The 20482-nt window shown below is 45.5% G+C and overlaps 1 protein-coding gene across 3 annotated transcripts in view; it reads left to right on the forward strand.

Moving 5' to 3' along the window:
- Window positions 1-20482, forward strand: part of cald1a (caldesmon 1a) — a 71050-nt gene that overhangs the window by 10280 nt on the left and 40288 nt on the right. For all 3 annotated transcript variants that reach the window (XR_013788932.1, XR_013788933.1, XM_079493893.1), the window contains exons 2-5: window positions 10136-10273; window positions 13670-14021; window positions 14431-14514; window positions 19472-19572. Coding sequence is in view for 1 of the 3 variants with exons in the window: in XM_079493893.1 (XP_079350019.1) it covers window positions 10136-10273; window positions 13670-14021; window positions 14431-14514; window positions 19472-19572 (675 nt within the window). In the remaining 2 variants the exon portion in view is untranslated. The remainder of the gene's footprint in view (window positions 1-10135; window positions 10274-13669; window positions 14022-14430; window positions 14515-19471; window positions 19573-20482) is intronic.

Here is a 20482-nt window from a genome sequence, read left to right on the forward strand (position 1 = left end):
AACTAGAAGAAGTGCCCTTCTGGGCACAGGTCTCCACCAGGAGGATAGGACTGTGTGAGATGTTTGGCAAAATGTTTAGGAGTAATATAAACATGTTTGCCTTTGATGGAAATTGGATGATTTGAGGCATTTTGTTCCAAAAATGTGTTTTGCAAAAATCAACCTGTTGGTGGCGCTATAACAGGCCAATGTGAAAAGGGTGGGATATATTCCTCAGCCTAGTAAGAAAATGTGTGAAAGATTTCACGTAAATTGCATGCTGCGTTCATGATTTGAGGCTATTGTTCAAAACGGGGCAATCTTGCAAACTGTGAAAGCCAATTATAGCCAATTAGGATGGAATATGAAATATCGGACAGATCCGACTTGAGCACATGACCATAGAGATACTGTGTAACGATTTGTGAGATTTTTGGACAGAATCTGGAGGAGTAATATCAAAAAATGTGTTTTACAAAAGTCGGCCTCCTGGTGGCGCTATAAAAGGCAGATGCGGAAAATGCAGGTCAAAGGTTTGTCCTTGGCCTCTAGGGAGTGTGCATGCAACGTTTCACGCAGATCGGTGCAGTTTTAGGTAAAAAATGTGAAAAGCTGCCTCATGGTGGCGCTATAACAGGCCGTTCTGGAAAATGCGGGGCAGAGGTTCATCGTTGGCATCCAGGGAGTGTGTGTGCAAAGTTTGGCATTGACCGGGTTAACGGTGCCGGAGATTAGCTGTACACAGACGGACGGAAGGACGGACACACACACACACACACACACACACACGGACGGAGTGCAAAACATACTCTCTCCCCATCCCTTCGGCCTGGTGGAGACAATAATGGGCCTTGATATGAAAAGGGTTGAGAAGCACTGCTCTAGAAGAAGGTAGAATAGACTAGTGTAATCTTTGTCCAGAGAGCATTTGGGGCGTCGGAGGAGGAGCCATTGTTTGCACAGTGTTTTCTGCACCGTCACTGTGGCGATGTGTCGCTCCACCCTTCAGAGGAATGACACTGTTACACAAAACAACCAGTGTCACCGGGGCGGACTGCAGCTGACCACATGTTGTAGAGATGACCCACGCAGTGTCACCGGGGCGGACTGCAGCTGACCACATGCTGTAGAGATGACCCACGCTCTCTTGGAGGGCGATTGACTGAAACCCTACTTGAAAACATTGTATGACTGTGTATACTGTAGTGTATAGCTTAGTGGATCAGCTATTTTCAAAGAGTTTATGGGGGGAAAAAAAGTTAAATTTCTTCTGAAAATGATTGCCGATTACGTCGTGCCCACGATGAAGGCGTCGGAGGTCAAGTGGTCTACCACTAGTGCTTTGGGTTAGGGGTGGGGGGGAGAGAGAGAGAGAGAGAGATTTGGGAAACTGTGTAGATGGAGAAATGTCAATGACCCCCAAAATATGTGATGCCACATTATTTAGCTGGGGACCCCCTCCCCTGGAAACTCCCCACCCCCCCACCCACCCCCATGAAGTGGAGGGAGAGAGGCAGAAAAGCGAGGGGTGGGAGACCGGGAGTGAGAGGGTGCGGTGCAGTGTGGTCCGGCCATGCAGCGGTTAGAAGGGAAGCGGTCCGCAGGGCCCAGCGTGGGAACGGCCCAGCATTGCTGACAGTTCTCCCCCACCCCACCCCACCCCACCCCCACCCACTCTCCAATCCTCCAAACCCCAGACCCACCCCAACCCACCCATAGCCGTGTCTTCCTCTTCCCTCTGCTCTGCTCCATGTTCCCAACCTAACTCATTTGCTCAGAGCACTGACCTTAACCCATTTTAGACCTGTGAGGCCGAGTCTAAAAAATGGTTTCTAAATCCTGTAGTCCGGCAGTCGAGGTGGACGGGTGGGACATTTGGTATATAGTCTTTTTTTATTGGCTTAAATATTGTCTATATACATATATTCATGATTACACTTGCTGACCGGCTGTCGGTATTGGGCAATTTTTGAGTGGTGCAACCACTCCAAGGAACAGCAATGTCCGTGTTCATTCACCTATGTGACTCGTGTTAACCTATGTGACTCGTGTTAATGTGTGTGACTCATGAGTACCAGTAGGGGCGCTGTTGTGGCAGAAACAGAGACAGAGAGATGCACTGTTGCCTGATAATGAGAGAGAGAGAGAGGGGGGGGGGGGGGGGGGGGGGGGGTTGATTTGCACCACTCAGTTCACACGGGTGTGATTCTTTTATAGGGGTTTCTTGTGACCCTACCATTAACATCCAATGGCAGGCAAACAACTTTCCTTTTGCTTTAAGTAGCATGCAACATGTCAAACTAGGGGGTTTCCATGATTCTGAATCCATCCCAAGCATTAGTTTTGCACAAAATACACTCCTTGGGCTAAAAACAGCCATAGCCACTCGCCCAAAATGTGCTGACCTCATCACATCACATTCTATGTCAGTGGTGCTCAACCTTTTTCATGTCAAGGACCCCCAAAATTATCTGTATTTGGCCGCGGACCCCCATCAGAGAATATGTTGTTCCATATGGGACCTTACTTAAGCAGAACATCTGTACTAAACGTCTTCCACCACTGGTTGTTCCTCTATCCTCCCTCCCCAGAGCTATAGCTAAAGTTTATTTTTTTCCTTGTCTTTCATTTTCTCTCATTCTCCTGCTTTTATACCCCCCCCCCCTCCCCTCCCCCTCTCTTTCTCTCCGTTTTACCCACCTCCCTTCCTTCCCGTCTACAGAATGGGATTTTCTCATGGACTTTTCCCTCCTAAATTCTGTCCGCTGACATTTTTGAGATGGTTCGCCATGAAAGATAATATTTGGACGTACAATATTTCTGCCTGTAATGCGTTTTCTGGGCCGACAGCATTATTTTGGTGGCCGTTTGCTGTGGGGGGGGGGGGCACTAGCACTCGTTATAAATGTTCATAAGTGTTGGTCAAACTGCATTATACACTCAGTGATAGCATGAAGTATCTTTATTATATGTTATGCATCATTCTAACTGCCTATAGGCCAGGGTAATGCAGTATCTTTATTATATGTTATGCATCATTCTAACTGCCTATAGGCCAGGGTAATGCAGTATCTTTATTATATGTTGTTATGCATCATTCTAACTGCCTATAGGCCAGGGTAATGCAGTATCTTTATTATATGTTGTTATGCATCATTCTAACTGCCTATAGGCCAGGGTAATGCAGTATCTTTATTATATGTTGTTATGCATCATTCTAACTGCCTATAGGCCAGGGTAATGCCCCGTTGCATGCTTGTTATGCATCATTCTAACTGCCTATAGGCCAGGGTAATGCCCCGTTGCATCATTCTAACTGCCTATAGGCCAGGGTAATGCCCTGTTGCATCATTCTAACTGCCTATAGGCCAGGGTAATGCCCCGTTGCATCATTCTAACTGCCTATAGGCCAGGGTAATGCCCCGTTGCATGCTTGGTGGGCCAAATTATTTGATTCGAGCGGTCAGTGTGTTTTATTTTTTGTCTGTTTTTTTTGTCAATTCTTTTCATAACGTTCTGGTGTCATGCGCTTCTAATTTAGTCAATCTACTTCCAGTAAGTTGACTTAAGAAATAAAACGAGTTAAACTAATCATATAACGGGAGGCTCTTTTTTTGAAATCCGCCGCTTGTTATTAGCTACTTGTTGCAACTAAGCTACTATGACACTTTTCAGATGTAAGACATCACATGGATTACTTTCAGGGGAAACACTGAACACGCGCGCTGCTGGTTTCAAATATGTATCATGTCTTGAAAACGTTACATTATGTGAAAAAAACAAACATTTTGTTATTGCTACACAGACATGAGTACCGGTATGCATGATGCAAATTGGAGAAAAATGTGTGTTTACGGTGTGTGTGTGTGCGCGTGTTTTTGCGTGCGTGCGTGCGTGCATACCATTACCTTAATTTACTGTACTGCTCAACTCGTCTCCAGTTGACGTTCAATCCAGTCGCAATGTTGCTATTTTTCTCTCTGAACCCAAAAACAACCAACGAATGGGACTGGAACGCATCGCATGCAGGCCTGCTGCATGCGATGATGCGACCATCCGAAGCTCGCTGCTGCAGCCTGGTTGCCAAGCCAAGTTTATTATCTCCATTACACTGAAGATCTGCGCAGTTTACTGCTTTCTCCATCCATGTGTTTTCCCTTTCCATGAGCCGCATTTCATTGCTGTCTTGATTTGTACAGTGCTAGCAATTTCCCTCACGTTAACGCACGTACGCATGCACGAGCGCACGCACACTCTGGTGTCTCACTGTTTTACTTCCAATTTTGTTAAAATTCAATTTACTTTACTGGCCCACACGTTTGATGAGCAGTGTTGTTGGTGAAGGCTTCTAAACAATAATTGGCAATTAAAAAAGGCAAATAAAATCTCTCTTCTCTAATTGCATCTCTCTCTCTCTCTCTCTCACACACACACACACACACACACACACACTCGCTCTCACACACACACACACACACACACACACACACACACACACACACACACACACACACACACACACACACTCACTCACTCACTCACTCACTCACTCACTCACTCACTCACTCACTCACTCACTCACTCACTCACTCACTCACTCTCTCTTTCTCTCTCACACTCACACTCACACACACACACACTCTCTGTCGCTCTCTGTGTGTCTGTCTGTCTTTATCTCTCTCTCTCTCCCCCAATATGTGGGTCAGTGTGTCTATAGGTATAGGGTGTGGGGTCTGGACGGGTTGAGGGGATGTTAACCGATTCTACAAATGCCTTCGAAATCAGTAGTTCTCACACTTTCAAGATTTGTCAAACATGTTCAAAAATAGCAGATGTACAAGCTTGCAGTGCCCCACAAAGTGTACTATTCTGAATGTAAAATGACACAAGTTTCCCAGTTGTATTGGGTTATATCGAGTGGGGTCTTGGCTGGTCAGCTCTATCCCATGATGACGGACAGAGCTAATGCTAATTCAGCTTTCTAAGGGTGTTGCACTCCCCTCGTACCCGAGGGAAAGATATCTTCAACCCTGGGACTAGCGTCTTTTGTCATCCTGGCTGTAATGGCAGTCTCATGCAGCAGAGATGTCATCCTGACTGTAATGACAGTCACATGCAGCAGAGATGTCATCCTGACTGTAATGACAGTCACATGCAACAGAGATGTCATCCTGACTGTAATGGCAGTCTCATGCAACAGAGATGTCATCCTGACTGTAATGGCAGTCTCATGCAGCAGAGATGTCATCCTGACTGTAATGGCAGTCTCATGGCAGCAGAGATGTCATCCTGACTGTAATGGCAGTCTCATGGCAACAGAGATGTCATCCTGACTGTAATGGCAGTCTCATGCAACAGAGATGTCATCCTGACTGTAATGGCAGTCTCATGCAGCAGAGATGTCATCCTGGCTGTAATGGCAGTCTCATGCAGCAGAGATGTCATCCTGGCTGTAATGGCAGTCACATGCAGCAGAGATGTCATCCTGACTGTAATGACAGTCTCATGCAGCAGAGATGTCATCCTGACTGTAATGGCAGTCACATGCAACAGAGATGTCATCCTGACTGTAATGGCAGTCACATGCAGCAGAGATGTCATCCTGACTGTAATGGCAGTCACATGCAGCAGAGATGTCATCCTGGCTGTAATGGCAGTCACATGCAGCAGAGATGTCATCCTGACTGTAATGGCAGTCACATGCAGCAGAGATGTCATCCTGACTGTAATGGCAGTCTCATGCAGCAGAGATGTCATCCTGGCTGTAATGGCAGTCACATGCAGCTATGATGTCATCATGGCTGTAATGGCAGTCACATGCAGCAGAGATGTCATCCTGGCTGTAATGGCAGTCACATGCAGCTATGATGTCATCATGGCTGTAATGGCAGTCACATGCAGCAGAGATGTCATCCTGGCTGTAATGACAGTCTCATGCAGCAGAGATGTCATCATGACTGTAATGGCAGTCACATGCAGCAGAGATGTCATCCTGGCTGTAATGGCAGTCACATGCAGCTATGATGTCATCATGGCTGTAATGGCAGTCACATGCAGCTATGATGTCATCCTGACTGTAATGACAGTCACATGCAGCAGAGATGTCATCCTGGCTGTAATGGCAGTCTCATGCAGCAGAGATGTCATCCTGACTGTAATGACAGTCACATGCAGCAGAGATGTCATCCTGGCTGTAATGACAGTCTCATGCAGCAGAGATGTCATCCTGGCTGTAATGACAGTCACATGCAGCAGAGATGTCATCCTGGCTGTAATGACAGTCTCATGCAGCAGAGATGTCATCCTGACTGTAATGACAGTCACATGCAGCAGAGATGTCATCCTGGCTGTAATGACAGTCTCATGCAGCAGAGATGTCATCCTGGCTGTAATGGCAGTCTCATGCAGCAGAGATGTCATCATGACTGTAATGGCAGTCACATGCAGCAGAGATGTCATCCTGGCTGTAATGGCAGTCACATGCAGCTATGATGTCATCATGGCTGTAATGGCAGTCACATGCAGCAGAGATGTCATCCTGGCTGTAATGGCAGTCACATGCAGCTATGATGTCATCATGGCTGTAATGGCAGTCACATGCAGCAGAGATGTCATCATGGCTGTAATGGCAGTCACATGCAGCTATGATGTCATCATGGCTGTAATGGCAGTCACATGCAGCTATGATGTCATCATGACTGTAATGGCAGTCTCATGCAGCAGAGATGTCATCCTGGCTGTAATGGCAGTCTCATGCAGCAGAGATGTCATCCTGACTGTAATGACAGTCACATGCAGCAGAGATGTCATCCTGACTGTAATGACAGTCACATGCAGCAGAGATGTCATCCTGACTGTAATGGCAGTCTCATGCAGCAGAGATGCCATCCTGGCTGTAATGGCAGTCACATGCAGCAGAGATGTCATCCTGACTGTAATGGCAGTCACATGCAGCAGAGATGTCATCCTGACTGTAATGGCAGTCACATGCAGCAGAGATGTCATCCTGACTGTAATGGCAGTCACATGCAGCAGAGATGTCATCCTGACTGTAATGACAGTCACATGCAGCAGAGATGCCATCCTGGCTGTAATGGCAGTCTCATGCAGCAGAGATGTCATCCTGACTGTAATGGCAGTCACATGCAGCAGAGATGCCATCCTGACTGTAATGATAGTCACATGCAGCAGCAGAGATGTCATCCTGGCTGTAATGGCAGTCACATGCAGCAGAGATGCCAAGGATTATTTTGTTCCATTTTTAGCCGTTGTCACCCGTTCTCCGGTTTCTCATGACATTTTTTTTGTTTTTTTTTTGTTTACAGTGCAGTTTCTGGGACAACGCAGTCCTTCGGGGGTTAAGTCTTCGACTCCCAATCCCCCGTCACACACACACACACACACACACACACACACACACACACTAAAACTTTTTTTTTAAAATAAAAATCACACCACACAGTCCAAATCATATCAAATCGTTACTTTTAAATAACCCCAATTTCCCTTTATTTTTTTTCACTGGTGGAAAGTAACAAAGTACTTTTACTCAATTACTGTACTTTACTGTACAATTTTGACATATACTTGTATTGTACTTTCTGTTTGTGACAGGTCGTACACTTGTAGGTCTGCTATATTTTGAAAAGGTTTGAATGAAAGTTCAAAACCTCAGTCAATGTATTTTGATGCCAATACTTTTGAAGCTTACTTTATCTCCGGTCAATTTCTTTTAACGGCAGGAGTTTGACTCGTGGCAGAATATTCCTACATCGTGGCATTGGTATTTTCACTTCAGAATATGAGCCCTTTTTCCACCACTGTTTATTTTACTTGTAATACTTTGTGGTAGAGTAGACTGTTGCACCGTAGAAGGACTTGTGTTCGATGATCTGGACGGATCTGCTGACGTTGATGGAATATGAAGGGAAACGTGTTGTGAATTAAATAAGTTATTAAAAACAATTTCACTTTTAGGGGGAAATATTTCTCTACTGTATGTGTGTGTTCAAATATGCTGGTGAGCCGGCCCGGACTAGAAAGAGTGTTATTTTAACTCGGAGAGTGTCGGTATACCATCCGTTTGGTATGCTCGCTTTGTTATTTAAAGTTCACACACATGCAGGTCCATTTGATACCATTTATTGTACACTCTTTGAGTGTACAATACACACGTGCACACGCACACGCACACACACACACGTGCACCAAAAAGCCTCGCCTGATATGGCCGTGACATCACTGTCCCCCAGGTCTAGGTCTTGGGTGTTAACGGTTACGTGTGTGTGCTTTTACATTAGGACTGCATTCCTCTGAGAGGAAAAAAGGGGAACGGTTACGGAGACAAAGAAAGCAATGAGGAGGGAGTGAGGGGGGGGGGGGGGGGGGGTTGTAGTGTGGGGGAGGTGAGAGCGAGGGGAATTTCGTTTTAATGTAAAAAAGAAAAAAAAAACACATTAAAAAAAAAAAGAACGCACATGTTGAAATTAACGTGCACGGCATGCGTGTGGTGCGCTCGGCTGGCCCGGCTCAAAGGCGGCGAGCGCTGCTGTGCTGTGACGTGATGTGATGTGATGCGAGGTAGCTGGGCGTGCAGAAACCACTTCAAACGGGTCGGGCATTCGGCTGCCAGCTACAAGGAAGCTACAGGCTACCGTTCGTTTTCAGTGGAAGGCAGTGGCGTGCGTGATCACCCGGCGTTTGTGGCTGCTATACAAAATCTACAAAGTTGCTCTGGTTTCAACTGTATAGGCTACAACACCACCAAGTGTTGTTGAACCATTTGCACTCACCTTCTCTCTGATGCATGTTCTTTAACCCCAGGCTTTATTTTTTCTGTTCCCCCCCCCCCCCCTTTTTGTAGCTCAAACATCAGACCCAACTGTACTGTACTGTACTGTACTGTACTGTACTGTACTGTACTGTACTGTACTGTACTGTACTGTACTGTACTGTACTGTACTGTACTGTACTGTACTGTACTGTACTGTACTGTACTGTACTGTACTGTCACACACCTTACCCATCTCTTGGAGCGGTGAGCCGCAGCCAAGGAGCGGTGAGCTACTGTACTGTACTGTACTGTACTGTACTGTACTGTACTGTACTGTACTGTACTGTACTGTACTGTACTGTACTGTACTGTACTGTCACACACCTTACCCATCTCTTGGAGCGGTGAGCCGCAGCCAAGGAGCGGTGAGCTACTGTACTGTACTGTACTGTACTGTACTGTACTGTACTGTACTGTACTGTACTGTACTGTACTGTACTGTACTGTACTGTACTGTCACACACCTTACCCATCTCTTGGAGCGGTGAGCCGCAGCCAAGGAGCGGTGAGCTACTGTACTGTACTGTACTGTACTGTACTGTACTGTACTGTACTGTACTGTACTGTACTGTACTGTACTGTACTGTACTGTACTGTACTGTACTGTACAATCCCTCCTCCCTGGCCTCTGTGTGTCTGTGTGTTAGGCTGTGCAGCAGTGACACTGTGCAACAGTGACACAACAGGGACACAGGGACACACACAGCTGTCTATAGGAGTGGTTGCACCACTCAAAAATGTGATGAGCTGAAAACAAAAAGTCATCCTTGCTATAGAGCAAGGATTCCCAAAGATTGCAGGCCAAGAGACCCCCAAAAATAATCATACTTGAACTGGGGACACCCCACCCTGACGAGCACTCGGAATTACATTTAGTTTGACTCGGCTCCACTGATATGATACCGTGTAGGTCTGGGCATTTTGTGGCTAGTCCTGCATTCATTATTTAGCGCGGGATGTCACTTTATATGTCTAGCACGGCCCTCAGGTCTGTCAGGAGGCTATCATCAGGATTCTGATGACATCAGTGCGGGTACACCAGGGTTGAATCCACCATATGTTGGTGTGTGGTGTCCATGACGGCTCGTTGAAACCCACGCTGTACAGTATGTACAGTGCTGTGCTGTGAGGCTGGTTGGAGGAACATACTATACTAGGAAGAGTGTTGGGCCAAAATGGATGGTTGTTGAGTGGTTGGTTGAAGTAAGTCAGATAGGCACGCACGCGCGCACGCACGCACGCACGCACGCACGCACGCACGCACGCACGCACGCAGTATGCTTTTACATACCATGTCTCTCTCCCGTCTCTCCCACGCGTCAGGATGGCGAAGAATGATGACGAGGAGGAGGAGATGGCCCGGGAGAAGAGACGCAGGGCGCGCCAGGAGAGGCTGAAGAGCCGGGATAGCGAGGACAGCAGTGGACAGCCCGACGGACCGCATGGCACCAACAGCCACAGGTAAACGGACACTCATTCAACTCTGAGAGGTTACACACATGGAACCAAATGGACCCGTATGGTATGCGCAGTGACATCATAGAAGGTAGGTTTGTTTCCCTGCCCACATTTCTTTCTACAGGCAGGTGTGTTCGGTTTTGTGATTGTTTGATAGAGAAAATACCATACCCACCCACAATGGACTTTTTATTTTTTTCTTCACTGGACCATTCTCATATGTCCCAAGAATGGGTGGACCAAAGGAGAAGTTTCCAGCTCCAATAGTTTTTTGTTTGTTTTTTAGGAATATTTTTAAAATAATATGCAAGTTTTTCACCGATTTTGCCCCCCATGATGAAATATTAAAGAAGAATACTTGTATTCCATGTATTGCTGTACTTAAAATATACCCGTGTTTAATGATGGTGTAACAAAACACAAGTTAATTGATAGAACAGCTTCCCTCCCAATAACGAGTTACACAAGTTATATAAAGCGGAAGTGGAGCCTCCTCCCCACTTCCGTTTCGTCTTTATAGTCGCGCAAATGTATTCTAAAATAAATAGAAAACATCTAAGCATATATAGCTTGTTGTTTAGCAGAAAAGGAAATGCAAAAATAAAATGTAAAGATATTTTAAAATATATTTTCGTGAACGGAAATAGCAGCTTCCTTTTTCGGAATTTGGGAGTTGCAGTTCCAGACTATATAGCATTCGGAGATTGTGGAATAGTGGTCTGGCTACGCGAGACTATGAGACGTACAGTTGGAGGCCATCGATATTGTCCTTTTCTTTTTGCTGAGGCTTGCGTGATCTGCGCAAAAGGACAGTTAACCCATTTTGGGCGGGAACCCCTTTTGGTGTTGTAAACTATGTTATAATTTAGCTATTGAAAAATAGCAGATCTACAAGCTCATAGTGGCTACGAGCTTGTAGGTCTGCTATTTTTGAAAAATCGTGAAAATATTTATTTCAGAAAACTGGAGGATTTAGAAGGATTTTTTTAAATTTTGAGGTCAGGCCTAAATGGGTCAAATGATAAGGGACAATATCGGTGGCACCCAACTGTAAAACAGATTAGATTTTCAGCATTTTTCGCTTGGGTCTGCTGGGTTTGCTGATCACAGTTTTGGAGAGTTCTAGGTCACCAATTACCGATGTTTTGACCGATATTTTGTCAATAAGCGTAACAGAATGTCACTTTAATTATACAATGAACAAGAAGCAATAAAAGTAACCAGTAAGACGCCCTCAGGGCGAGAAGCGACCTCGCCCTGAAGGGCGAGGCCACGTGCATGCATCCACCTGGGTGACGGCAGACTGCTGGGCGATCCACACAGGTCCAATTTGACCAACCCGCACGGACTAAGAACCGTAGAAAATGGAACCGCCTCCGAATAGACCCGCTGCTATTATTACAGTTGGGTGCCACCGATATTGTCCCTTATCATTTGACCCATTTAGGCCTGACCTCAAAATTTTTAAAAATCTTTCTAAATCCTCCAGTTTTCTGAAATAAATATTTTCACGATTTTTCAAAAATAGCAGACCTACAAAGCTCGTAGCGCCACTCGGTGGCGCGCTATGAGCTTGTAGATCTGCTATTTTTCAATAGCTAAATTATAACATGTTTAAAACACCAAAAGGGGTTCCCGCCCAAAATGGGTTACCTGTCCTTTTGCGCAGATCACGCAAACCTCAGCAAAAAGAAAAGGACAATATCGATGGCCTCCAACTGTACATTATTAAATATAAAGACTTCTTTCTTACCTAAACACAGCCCGCTGTTGGTGGTGCTGCAGCACAGCTACATGGTCATTAAGGTGAATGACACGCCATGTTAATCCCAGTCAATCATTGCGGAGTTTGGACACAGTTTGTAACTAAAACAAGAACTGATCAATTATCAGTTAATTACCAGCGCCTTATATCTCCAGAATTGTGCTATGAAATGTAAATATCTGTCTATCTGTATTGATGTGTGTGTGGAAACAAACAACAGGATCTGTCGAGGTGACTCTGTAACTGTGACAGTAGCCAAATGGACCCTTTTATAACAATAAACTCTGAGACTGTACAAATGGACTGTTATGGGTCCATTTGGTTGTATTTGTACACTCTCAGGTAGCACATTCTCCAAACCATTATGTTGCACCTCACGCGCAGCTGTCGGTTGTGGTGTTGACATTGGCTTGGCAGGTATTAAAGAACATCTCTCATTATGTGTCAAAATCGCGGGGGTCCGCGGATCGGTGGGTCCAACGGGGGTCCCCGCATAGTCCCCGCAAGTTCAATACACTATGACAACTCGATTGTTATACCACATTTGAACCATTAACCAAAGCGTTACCTTAATGTTAATATCAACAATATATAGCCTATGATATAATATAACTTCCCTGACTACCTTTGTTGTCGTTTTGTAAGAAGCGCATACTTCCTCAATAAAGTCACATGACCAAGGCACGCAGGCTCCCTGTGCATAGCTTGAGGAGGGAAAAAAAGGGGGTGATTGACAGCTGGAACAGCCAATCGCGGGGTCCACTCGGGTTTTAGTCATTACCCGCGCACCGAGACACACAGGATCCTTTCCGAACGTACCCGGGAGTGACTTTAGTAAACGGAACCGGGACCGGCTGCGGGTCGGTTCGGACCCTGGGTATTTTCGGAGCTCGGGTAAGCCCGAAGACCTCTAATCCACACACTCGCATCAACACAAATCTTGTATGGTGATCACTGGCACAAGATATTTTCAGATGGGGATCTGCGGCCAAATACATATCAACGTTGGGGGTCCTTGACATTGCACGTTTGTGCCACCGCTGCGCAGCCGGCAACAGTGGAAGTGGTGGGCCGGGCCCTGACATCCAGCGCACAGAGGCCACGTTGTGGCTGCAAAGTCGTGGCCGTTTCCTCTCTATGAGCTCACTGATGGGTCCAGGGCTCATCCAACAAGCGGGGCATTGTCCCGGAAGGATGCGGAGACGAGATGCGATGTGAAATGCGCACTGTCCATTGTTCTCCAGGAACGCTAATGTTTGCCAGGCTGTTGGGTCACGACGGATTGTGGTAGAGGTGGGTATAGGGCGGCGCAGATGGATGGACAATAATGATCAGTTGATTGGATTGATTGATTGATTGATTGATTGATTGATCATTATAGTGGGCCAGGAGATTGATGGTGGCCAGAGGGATGGATGATTAAATAGATGGACAGATTTAGGACATTATTGATTGAACGATTGTCCCACATGTTGAGAATGTTGCTGAAGTCTCTCTCCCTCTCCCTCTCCCTCTCCCTCTCCCTCTCCCTCTCCCTCTCCCTCTCCCTCTCCCTCTCCCTCTCTCTCTCTCTCTCTCTCTCTCTCTCTCTCTCTCTCTCTCTCTCTCTCTCTCTCTCCCCCCCCCCCTCCCAGTGTGACAGAAGCGGTGTCAGTGAGCAGCTCTTTGGGAGGAGGAGGAGGAGGAGGTGACGATGAGGAGGAGCAGGCCCTCATGGAGCGCATGGCCAAGCGTGAGGAGCGACGGCAGCGCCGCGTGAAGGACGCGCAGGACCGCCAGCGTGAGCAGCTGGAGCCCGACGACGCCACAGAGGAGACCACCAACAACAACAACAACGACGCCGACGACCGCGGTGGCGAGGACGAGGAGAGTCAGTCTTCTTGGCGCCATCACTGCGACGATGCCGAGGGCGAGGCAGAGACGTACGGCGGGAGGAGAGAGGAGGAGGAGGAGGCCCCGCTGCCTGCCGATGAAGACAAGGAGCAGGTAGGCCTTGATTGATTGATTGATTGACTGATCGACTTATTATGTGAGATAATCACAATTATTTTGCATTATCGTTTCCATTGATCTGTATAAAGACCAGAAGTTGACGATCTACAAGCTCCCGACACGGAGCTTATTTCTGCTGTTTTTGAAAGCATCTAATTGTCTGTTTTGGCCATAGTACATTATGTATTTGGATCATTGGTACCGGTCATCGTCAAGTAATTTCTGTTTTTATTTGTTTTGCCATAATCTTCCCTGCACAATTTTGGCAAAAGGCAAACAGACAGTCATTTGGATACATTGTTATTTGTTATTGTTTGTTGTGCCAAAAACACAAACTAAATTATCAATCGCAATTATCTGTACAACAATGTCAACTAAAATGTCCCGATGGTGACATCGGTAGGAGCAGGTGGGAGAGGAAGAGGTGGGGCGGAAAGGGGAGGAGCCAGAGGAGGAGCCACCAAGGAGGTCTCATCTGAGAGAGCAGGTGAGACACACGCCCCTGGAATTTTTCTTAGAGGAGGTGTAAGTGATTGTTGTCTTTCTTTTTAAAGAAAATAACTTAAGTTGCTTTACATTCTGATAGTAATCATTGCTATTTATGAGTTTGTTCCGTAACAGGGGTCTCTTTGCGTGCCACCTTGTGGACAAAAGTGGTAGGGCTTGGGTGCACCCGATCAGAGGCAGATTTTACTATAACACACCAAGAATGAAAACAGCAAGGCTTTCTTATATCGATATAAAACGCCTTAGAACGAGTATACTTGTCCTGAGCACCAAGCGTATGTATTTGATAGGACGGGTATACTCGTCTAACTCTAGTGTTAATCCAACAGAAAATACACTTTCAGGCCACTATACCAATTTCATCCTATCAGGAGAGACGACTCATACAGGAATATAGGACGAAGTGATTAATCAAAAATATTTGCAAACTAAATTGGGACTGGAACACCGTCAAATCTAAGCTGATGAATCAGTTCTCTCGCTTGATTGGATGATATTGTCAAGTGCTGGATAGACACAGCTACGGGAGACTGAACAAAAAGTGAGTCATAGAATGATTAGCTTTAACCTTTCATCAACATTTTTTTTTTGTTTTAATCAAAAAAATATGTGGTCCCCAAACCTTTTCATGTCAAGGACCCCCACATTGACACTAATTATCCCGCGGACCCCCATTTGAAAAGATATGCCAGGGACCTCCATAAGAGAAGATTTGTACGGCTCTAGCAGAAATTCTTAACCCATTTAATTTCAAGGACCCCCAGTTTGACATGGATATTAGTCTACCGACCCCCATTTAATGGCGTTTCTATCTCTGGGACCCCAATTTATATTGTAAAATTAATGTTAATTTAACTCTGAGAGTGTACAAATGTAACCACATGGCAATGGTGGATAAAGTACTCAATTGTCAATTGTCTTACTTAAGTAAAAATACATACATTGTATACTACATTGCAGTATAAATAGTAGATGTACTCCAGTACAAGTACGCATCGCGACAAATGGCTGAAATGTATAGTGTTGAAGTCGTTAATGTATGTTTTCTAATCAAAATTAAAATCTCCAAAGTAGCTAGTAACTAAAGTTGTCAAATAATTGTAGTGGAGTAAAAGTACACATTTTGGCTCTGAAATGTAGTGGAGTAGAAGTAATAGTATTGGAAATTGGAAATACTCAAGTAAGTAAAAGCAAGTAAAGTACAAATACCTCAAAAATGTACTTAATTACAGTACTTGAGTAATTTGTACTTAGTTACTTTACACCAGTGCCAATTTGGTTCCATTTGTACACTAGAGTTACACTAGAGTTACAGACCCATAAGGGTCCATTTGGTTCCAAACTATCATTTAGCTGGGGACCCTCTGGGGGTTTATGATGAGGTGACCACCGGAGCTGAAATAACGTTGAGCGGTGGTGAGTAAAAACAGAGAGAAGGGCTGGAGCGGTGGCGGTGGTTTTCTCTTCACCGCGGCTCGTGACGTCATGTTGTAGTTCGGTGGTCACCTAACCACCGTAAATCCAGACTATGTATGAGCCTTTACACTACCCTTAAAACACAGTCCTGGCACATGCCACGATTGTCTTATCATCCGTGGGAATCAACTGAGGATAACACCGCCTGAGGTACGGACGTTCATTTTTAACGCCAGCTGCCTTGAGTCAATCACTCGTCGATCGATCAGCGCTTTTCTTTTCAAAGTCTGCTCCGTTTTCGCAGGAACACGCAGAGGATCGCGCACCCCTCGTGGGTGACGGCGACAATTCAAATCGGGGGGAATCAGCCCGTTGGGAGGCTGAAGGGGCCGCCACGGCGTCCGTGGAGGTAGAGGCGGACGACGTGCTCGTAGATAGCGTGTCCTCCTGCGACAAAGCTGGGACGCCGAGCGGCGACGAGCAGGAGGATCACGAGGTGTCTGAGAACGGCTTGGATGTGGTGAGACGTTGGGCTCAGACGTGTGGCGATGATGCACAGCATGTGTGATGTAACCACACCGGGTAATTTCAACGTTTTCCTCCGTTAATTTGGCCCTTTTATTTGGTCTGGTGATAAAAGCACAGAGGGCAAGGGGGTGAAAGTGACGAAGCACAACGTGGTGAGAAGTTGTGTGTTTCTATAATAATGATAATGAACTTTATTATTATTTTTTAATAAAGTAATAATAAAATAATAAAAACTAAAAAGTGCTTAAAGGGGCATTCCACTCATTTTCAACATTTTACTATGTCATTAACATACCTTAGAGCTGTTGTGTGGAAATAATAAAAAGGTCCCCCCATTCTGTGTTTCCTAGAACTGGAGGTCTGAAAAAAATCATTAACATGGTGAAACACATCTTGATGATGTCATCAAGATGTGTTTAACCATGTTAATGATTTTTTTCCATACTTTTCATACTAGGAAACACAGAAAGGGGGGACTTTTTTATTATTTCCACACAACAGCTCTAAGGTATGTTAATGACATAGTAAAATGTTGAAAATGAGTGGAATGCCCCTTTAAGCACTTTTTAAACAATTTGTGAAAATAGGATGACAAGACAGCAGCACACAATAACAGTTATCAATGAGAATAAATGTACCAATGTCGGCTGTCAGGGGGTTAAAAAGGCTTTCCTTAATATAAAGATGGGTTTTAAATTTAGATTTAAAAATGGTTATGGAGCTACTAAGCCTGAGGTCCAATGGGAGGCTGTTCTAAAGTCTAGTGGCCCTGATGGCGAAGGCCCCGGTCACCCTCGGTCACCAGCCTAGACTTAGGAACAACTAGAGCCGAAAATATCAACAGGCATTGTAATTGCCCTAATAACATTAGCATTCCCACAATAGGGACGCCAGGTTGAAAGTGGTTAAACTACAACTATAAAATTATTACATTATATCTCTTCCTAATTCATTTGGCTTCTCAGGGTAGAACGGCAAAATGCTGGCATACATATTTAGTAGTTCTCTGTTGAGGAACTGGAAAAACACCCCTAAATCCTAGTTTAACCCATTTTGGGCGGGAACCCCTTTTGGTGTTAGCATAATGTTATGCTTTAGCTATTGAAAAATAGCAGATCTACAAGCTCATAGCGCCGCTACGAGCTTGTAGGTCTGCTATTTTTGAAAAATCGAAGAACGACTGACATAGAAACATAGCTTTTTCAGAAAACTGTCAGGATGTAGAAGACATTTTTAGAATCTGATCTCAGGTCAGAATGGGTTATGTTCCGCTGCACATTGGTGTCACACACCGAGAATATCAGCTCACAACAAATCCTGTGTGAGCGCCTTTTGAGCTTCTGAAGCGTGTGACCAAGCATATATTAGGGGCACATTTTAACCCATTTAGACCTACCATCGATTCTACAAATATCTTCTAAATCCTGACAGTTTTTTGAAAAACCTATGTTTCTATGTCGGTGGTTCTCAACTTTCTTTCATGTCAAGGACCCCCAGAATTATATATATTTGGCTGCGGACCCCCATCTGAAAATATGTTGTTCCAGGGACCCCCCCACCCGGAAGCAAAGATTTGAGTTAAACACGTTCGCTGTGAAAGAATATATCCAAAGATTTGCGCCACATTTTCACGCTCATAGCGCTCATAGCGCGGCACTCGGTGCCACGCTATGAGCTTGTAGATCTGCTAATTAAAAAAAATAGGTTAAAACACCAAAAGGGGGTTCCCGACCCAGAATGGGTTAAGACATATCCCACGAGTTGGCGAAAAAGAAAAAAAAAGATTTAAAAACATGGCAGGCCAAGACGTTGAAATTACCCAGACACCCCGTGTGGTCACAGTGTGGGTTTTGCACCGGCGATATAAAAAAATGAGCCGCAGGTTTTAAAAGGTGTGGTCACGGAATGCAGCTCGATGATTATTATCATTATTATTTTCTCCTTTTTTTTGGTTTTCAAGCACTGTTCGTTTAGGGACACAGTGTGTGTTTTTACGCATGCCTCCTCACACCCCAACACCCCCCCCCCCCCCCCCCCCCCCCCCCGTTGTCCTCACAATGTCTGTTCCTCTAATTCTACTACACTTTGGGGACTTTTCAAACCCTCACACGCCCTCACACGTATCGTAGTACAAGTACACACACACACACACACACACACACACACACACACACACACTTACACAAGCTCCACCACAAACCAAAAACCTGTGTAATTTGGGATGCCGGGAGAGGGTGGAAGGCGATGGTGGCACAATGTAAGAGCCTCGTTAAGTCATCATGTTCTGCATATGCGATGCGGCCTCACATATGTCCTAATTTTAAACCAGGGGGGGGGGGGGGGGGGGGGGGGGGGGGGGGTGGTGGAGGGGTGCAATTATGTTTCTGGAAGGATGCCGTGAGATGCAGTGAGAGGAGCCTGCATGATAACGGGGTATAGCGGGGATGAAATGTGTAGGTTGCCGCGGTAGCCCGCGGCGTCCATAGTGTCCATATCATGAGCGAGCACGTGTTCTGGAATTGCCTGGTTTGTTCTTTGTCGTGTGCGGGTGTCGCGCAGTGCATGTGCGCCGCAGAGTGTATGACTCGGACTTAAATAGTCTTTCTGGAATGGTGTGTGTGTGTGTGTGTGTGTGTGTGTGTGTGTGTGTGTGTGTGTGTGTGTGTGTGTGTGTGTGTGTGTGTGTGTGTGTGTGTGTGTGTGTGTGTGTGTGTGTGTGTGTGTGTGTGTGTGTGTGTGTGTGTGTGTGTGTGTGTGTGTGTGTGTGTGTGTGTGTGTGTGTGTTTTGCACACGCTCTTTCATTGCAGTGTGATCTCTCTTTCTCTCTCTCTCTCCCTCGTTGCAGTACAGACACACTTGGCACGATCATGTCACACAAAATGTCTCCGCCCATCTCAGTTGTCACTGGTGGCCCCTGGTTCACTCTCTCTCTCTCTCTCTCTCTCTCTCTCTCTCTCTCTCTCTCTCTCTCTCTCTCCCTCCCCCCCGACAGGTGAACGAGAGAGGCGGGGCAAGCAGGGGGAAGCAGAACGGAGGTCTGCATGAGGAGACTCCGCCCCCCAAGCAGCACAGACAACCAGAGAGGACCTTCAGGTAAACACATAAATAAGACTGACACCACTTCCTGGTTCCCACTGCCTTGAGCCCACCATGTGAGACAATATTAAGCTCCTGGGAATTGTGCATTCTTCTTAGTCAACTTATATGATGTCGTCTCTGTCGGGTGGAAACATATGTCGATGTGTCCAAAACGACTTACTTTTCAGGATTCAAATACAAAATATATCAAAAGTAGCAGATCTACAAGCTCGAAACGCATCACTTGTGGATCTGCTACCTTTGATGCTTTTGTGTGATGCTGTAGTGTGATCAAGTAGGGCATTACTTTACGAAGAAACACACAAAATGATAAAATATGGATCTAATATATAGGTACCGTTTCTGCCTGACATCAGTGATATACTACATCTCATTTATAAATGAAACCACTCTGTCTCGTATCATTGAGTTGACTCCTCTTGCACTAGCTGTGGAAAAGTACCGCCGCAACTCAATACGCCGGATAACAAAGATCAAGCTATCAGCATGGTATACTGTAGCAGAGTGTCTCTAAATGTGGGCTCCTTAATTCTTTAAGGAGCTAGCTGTTAGCTAGCTGTTAGCATAAATGAAGTTAGCCTATGCCAACATCCGCGTTCACTTTAAGAGAAGGAGTTTTCCCGCCCAATACACATAGTCAAAAAAGCGTCGCAGTCCGCATTCACGTCTTTAAATAAATACTGTTTGAAAAGCCTATGGGGAAAATGAATGGGGAATGAACGGGCGTCTGGGACAAATGCGAGGCCCTGTGCGAACATTTTTGTATTAATTAATTAATTTAAATTCAATTTTTTTGGTTATTTAAATTTATAACCAAAACTGAGCACATTTCTATCTATACAGCCAAACCTTATTTCAGTCAGGACAACTCATGAATGGATGGAATGTATATTTAGTGAATATA

This window comes from Electrona antarctica, assembly GCF_951216825.1.
Source record: "Electrona antarctica genome assembly, chromosome: 23".
Classification (NCBI taxonomy): domain Eukaryota; kingdom Metazoa; phylum Chordata; class Actinopteri; order Myctophiformes; family Myctophidae; genus Electrona; species Electrona antarctica.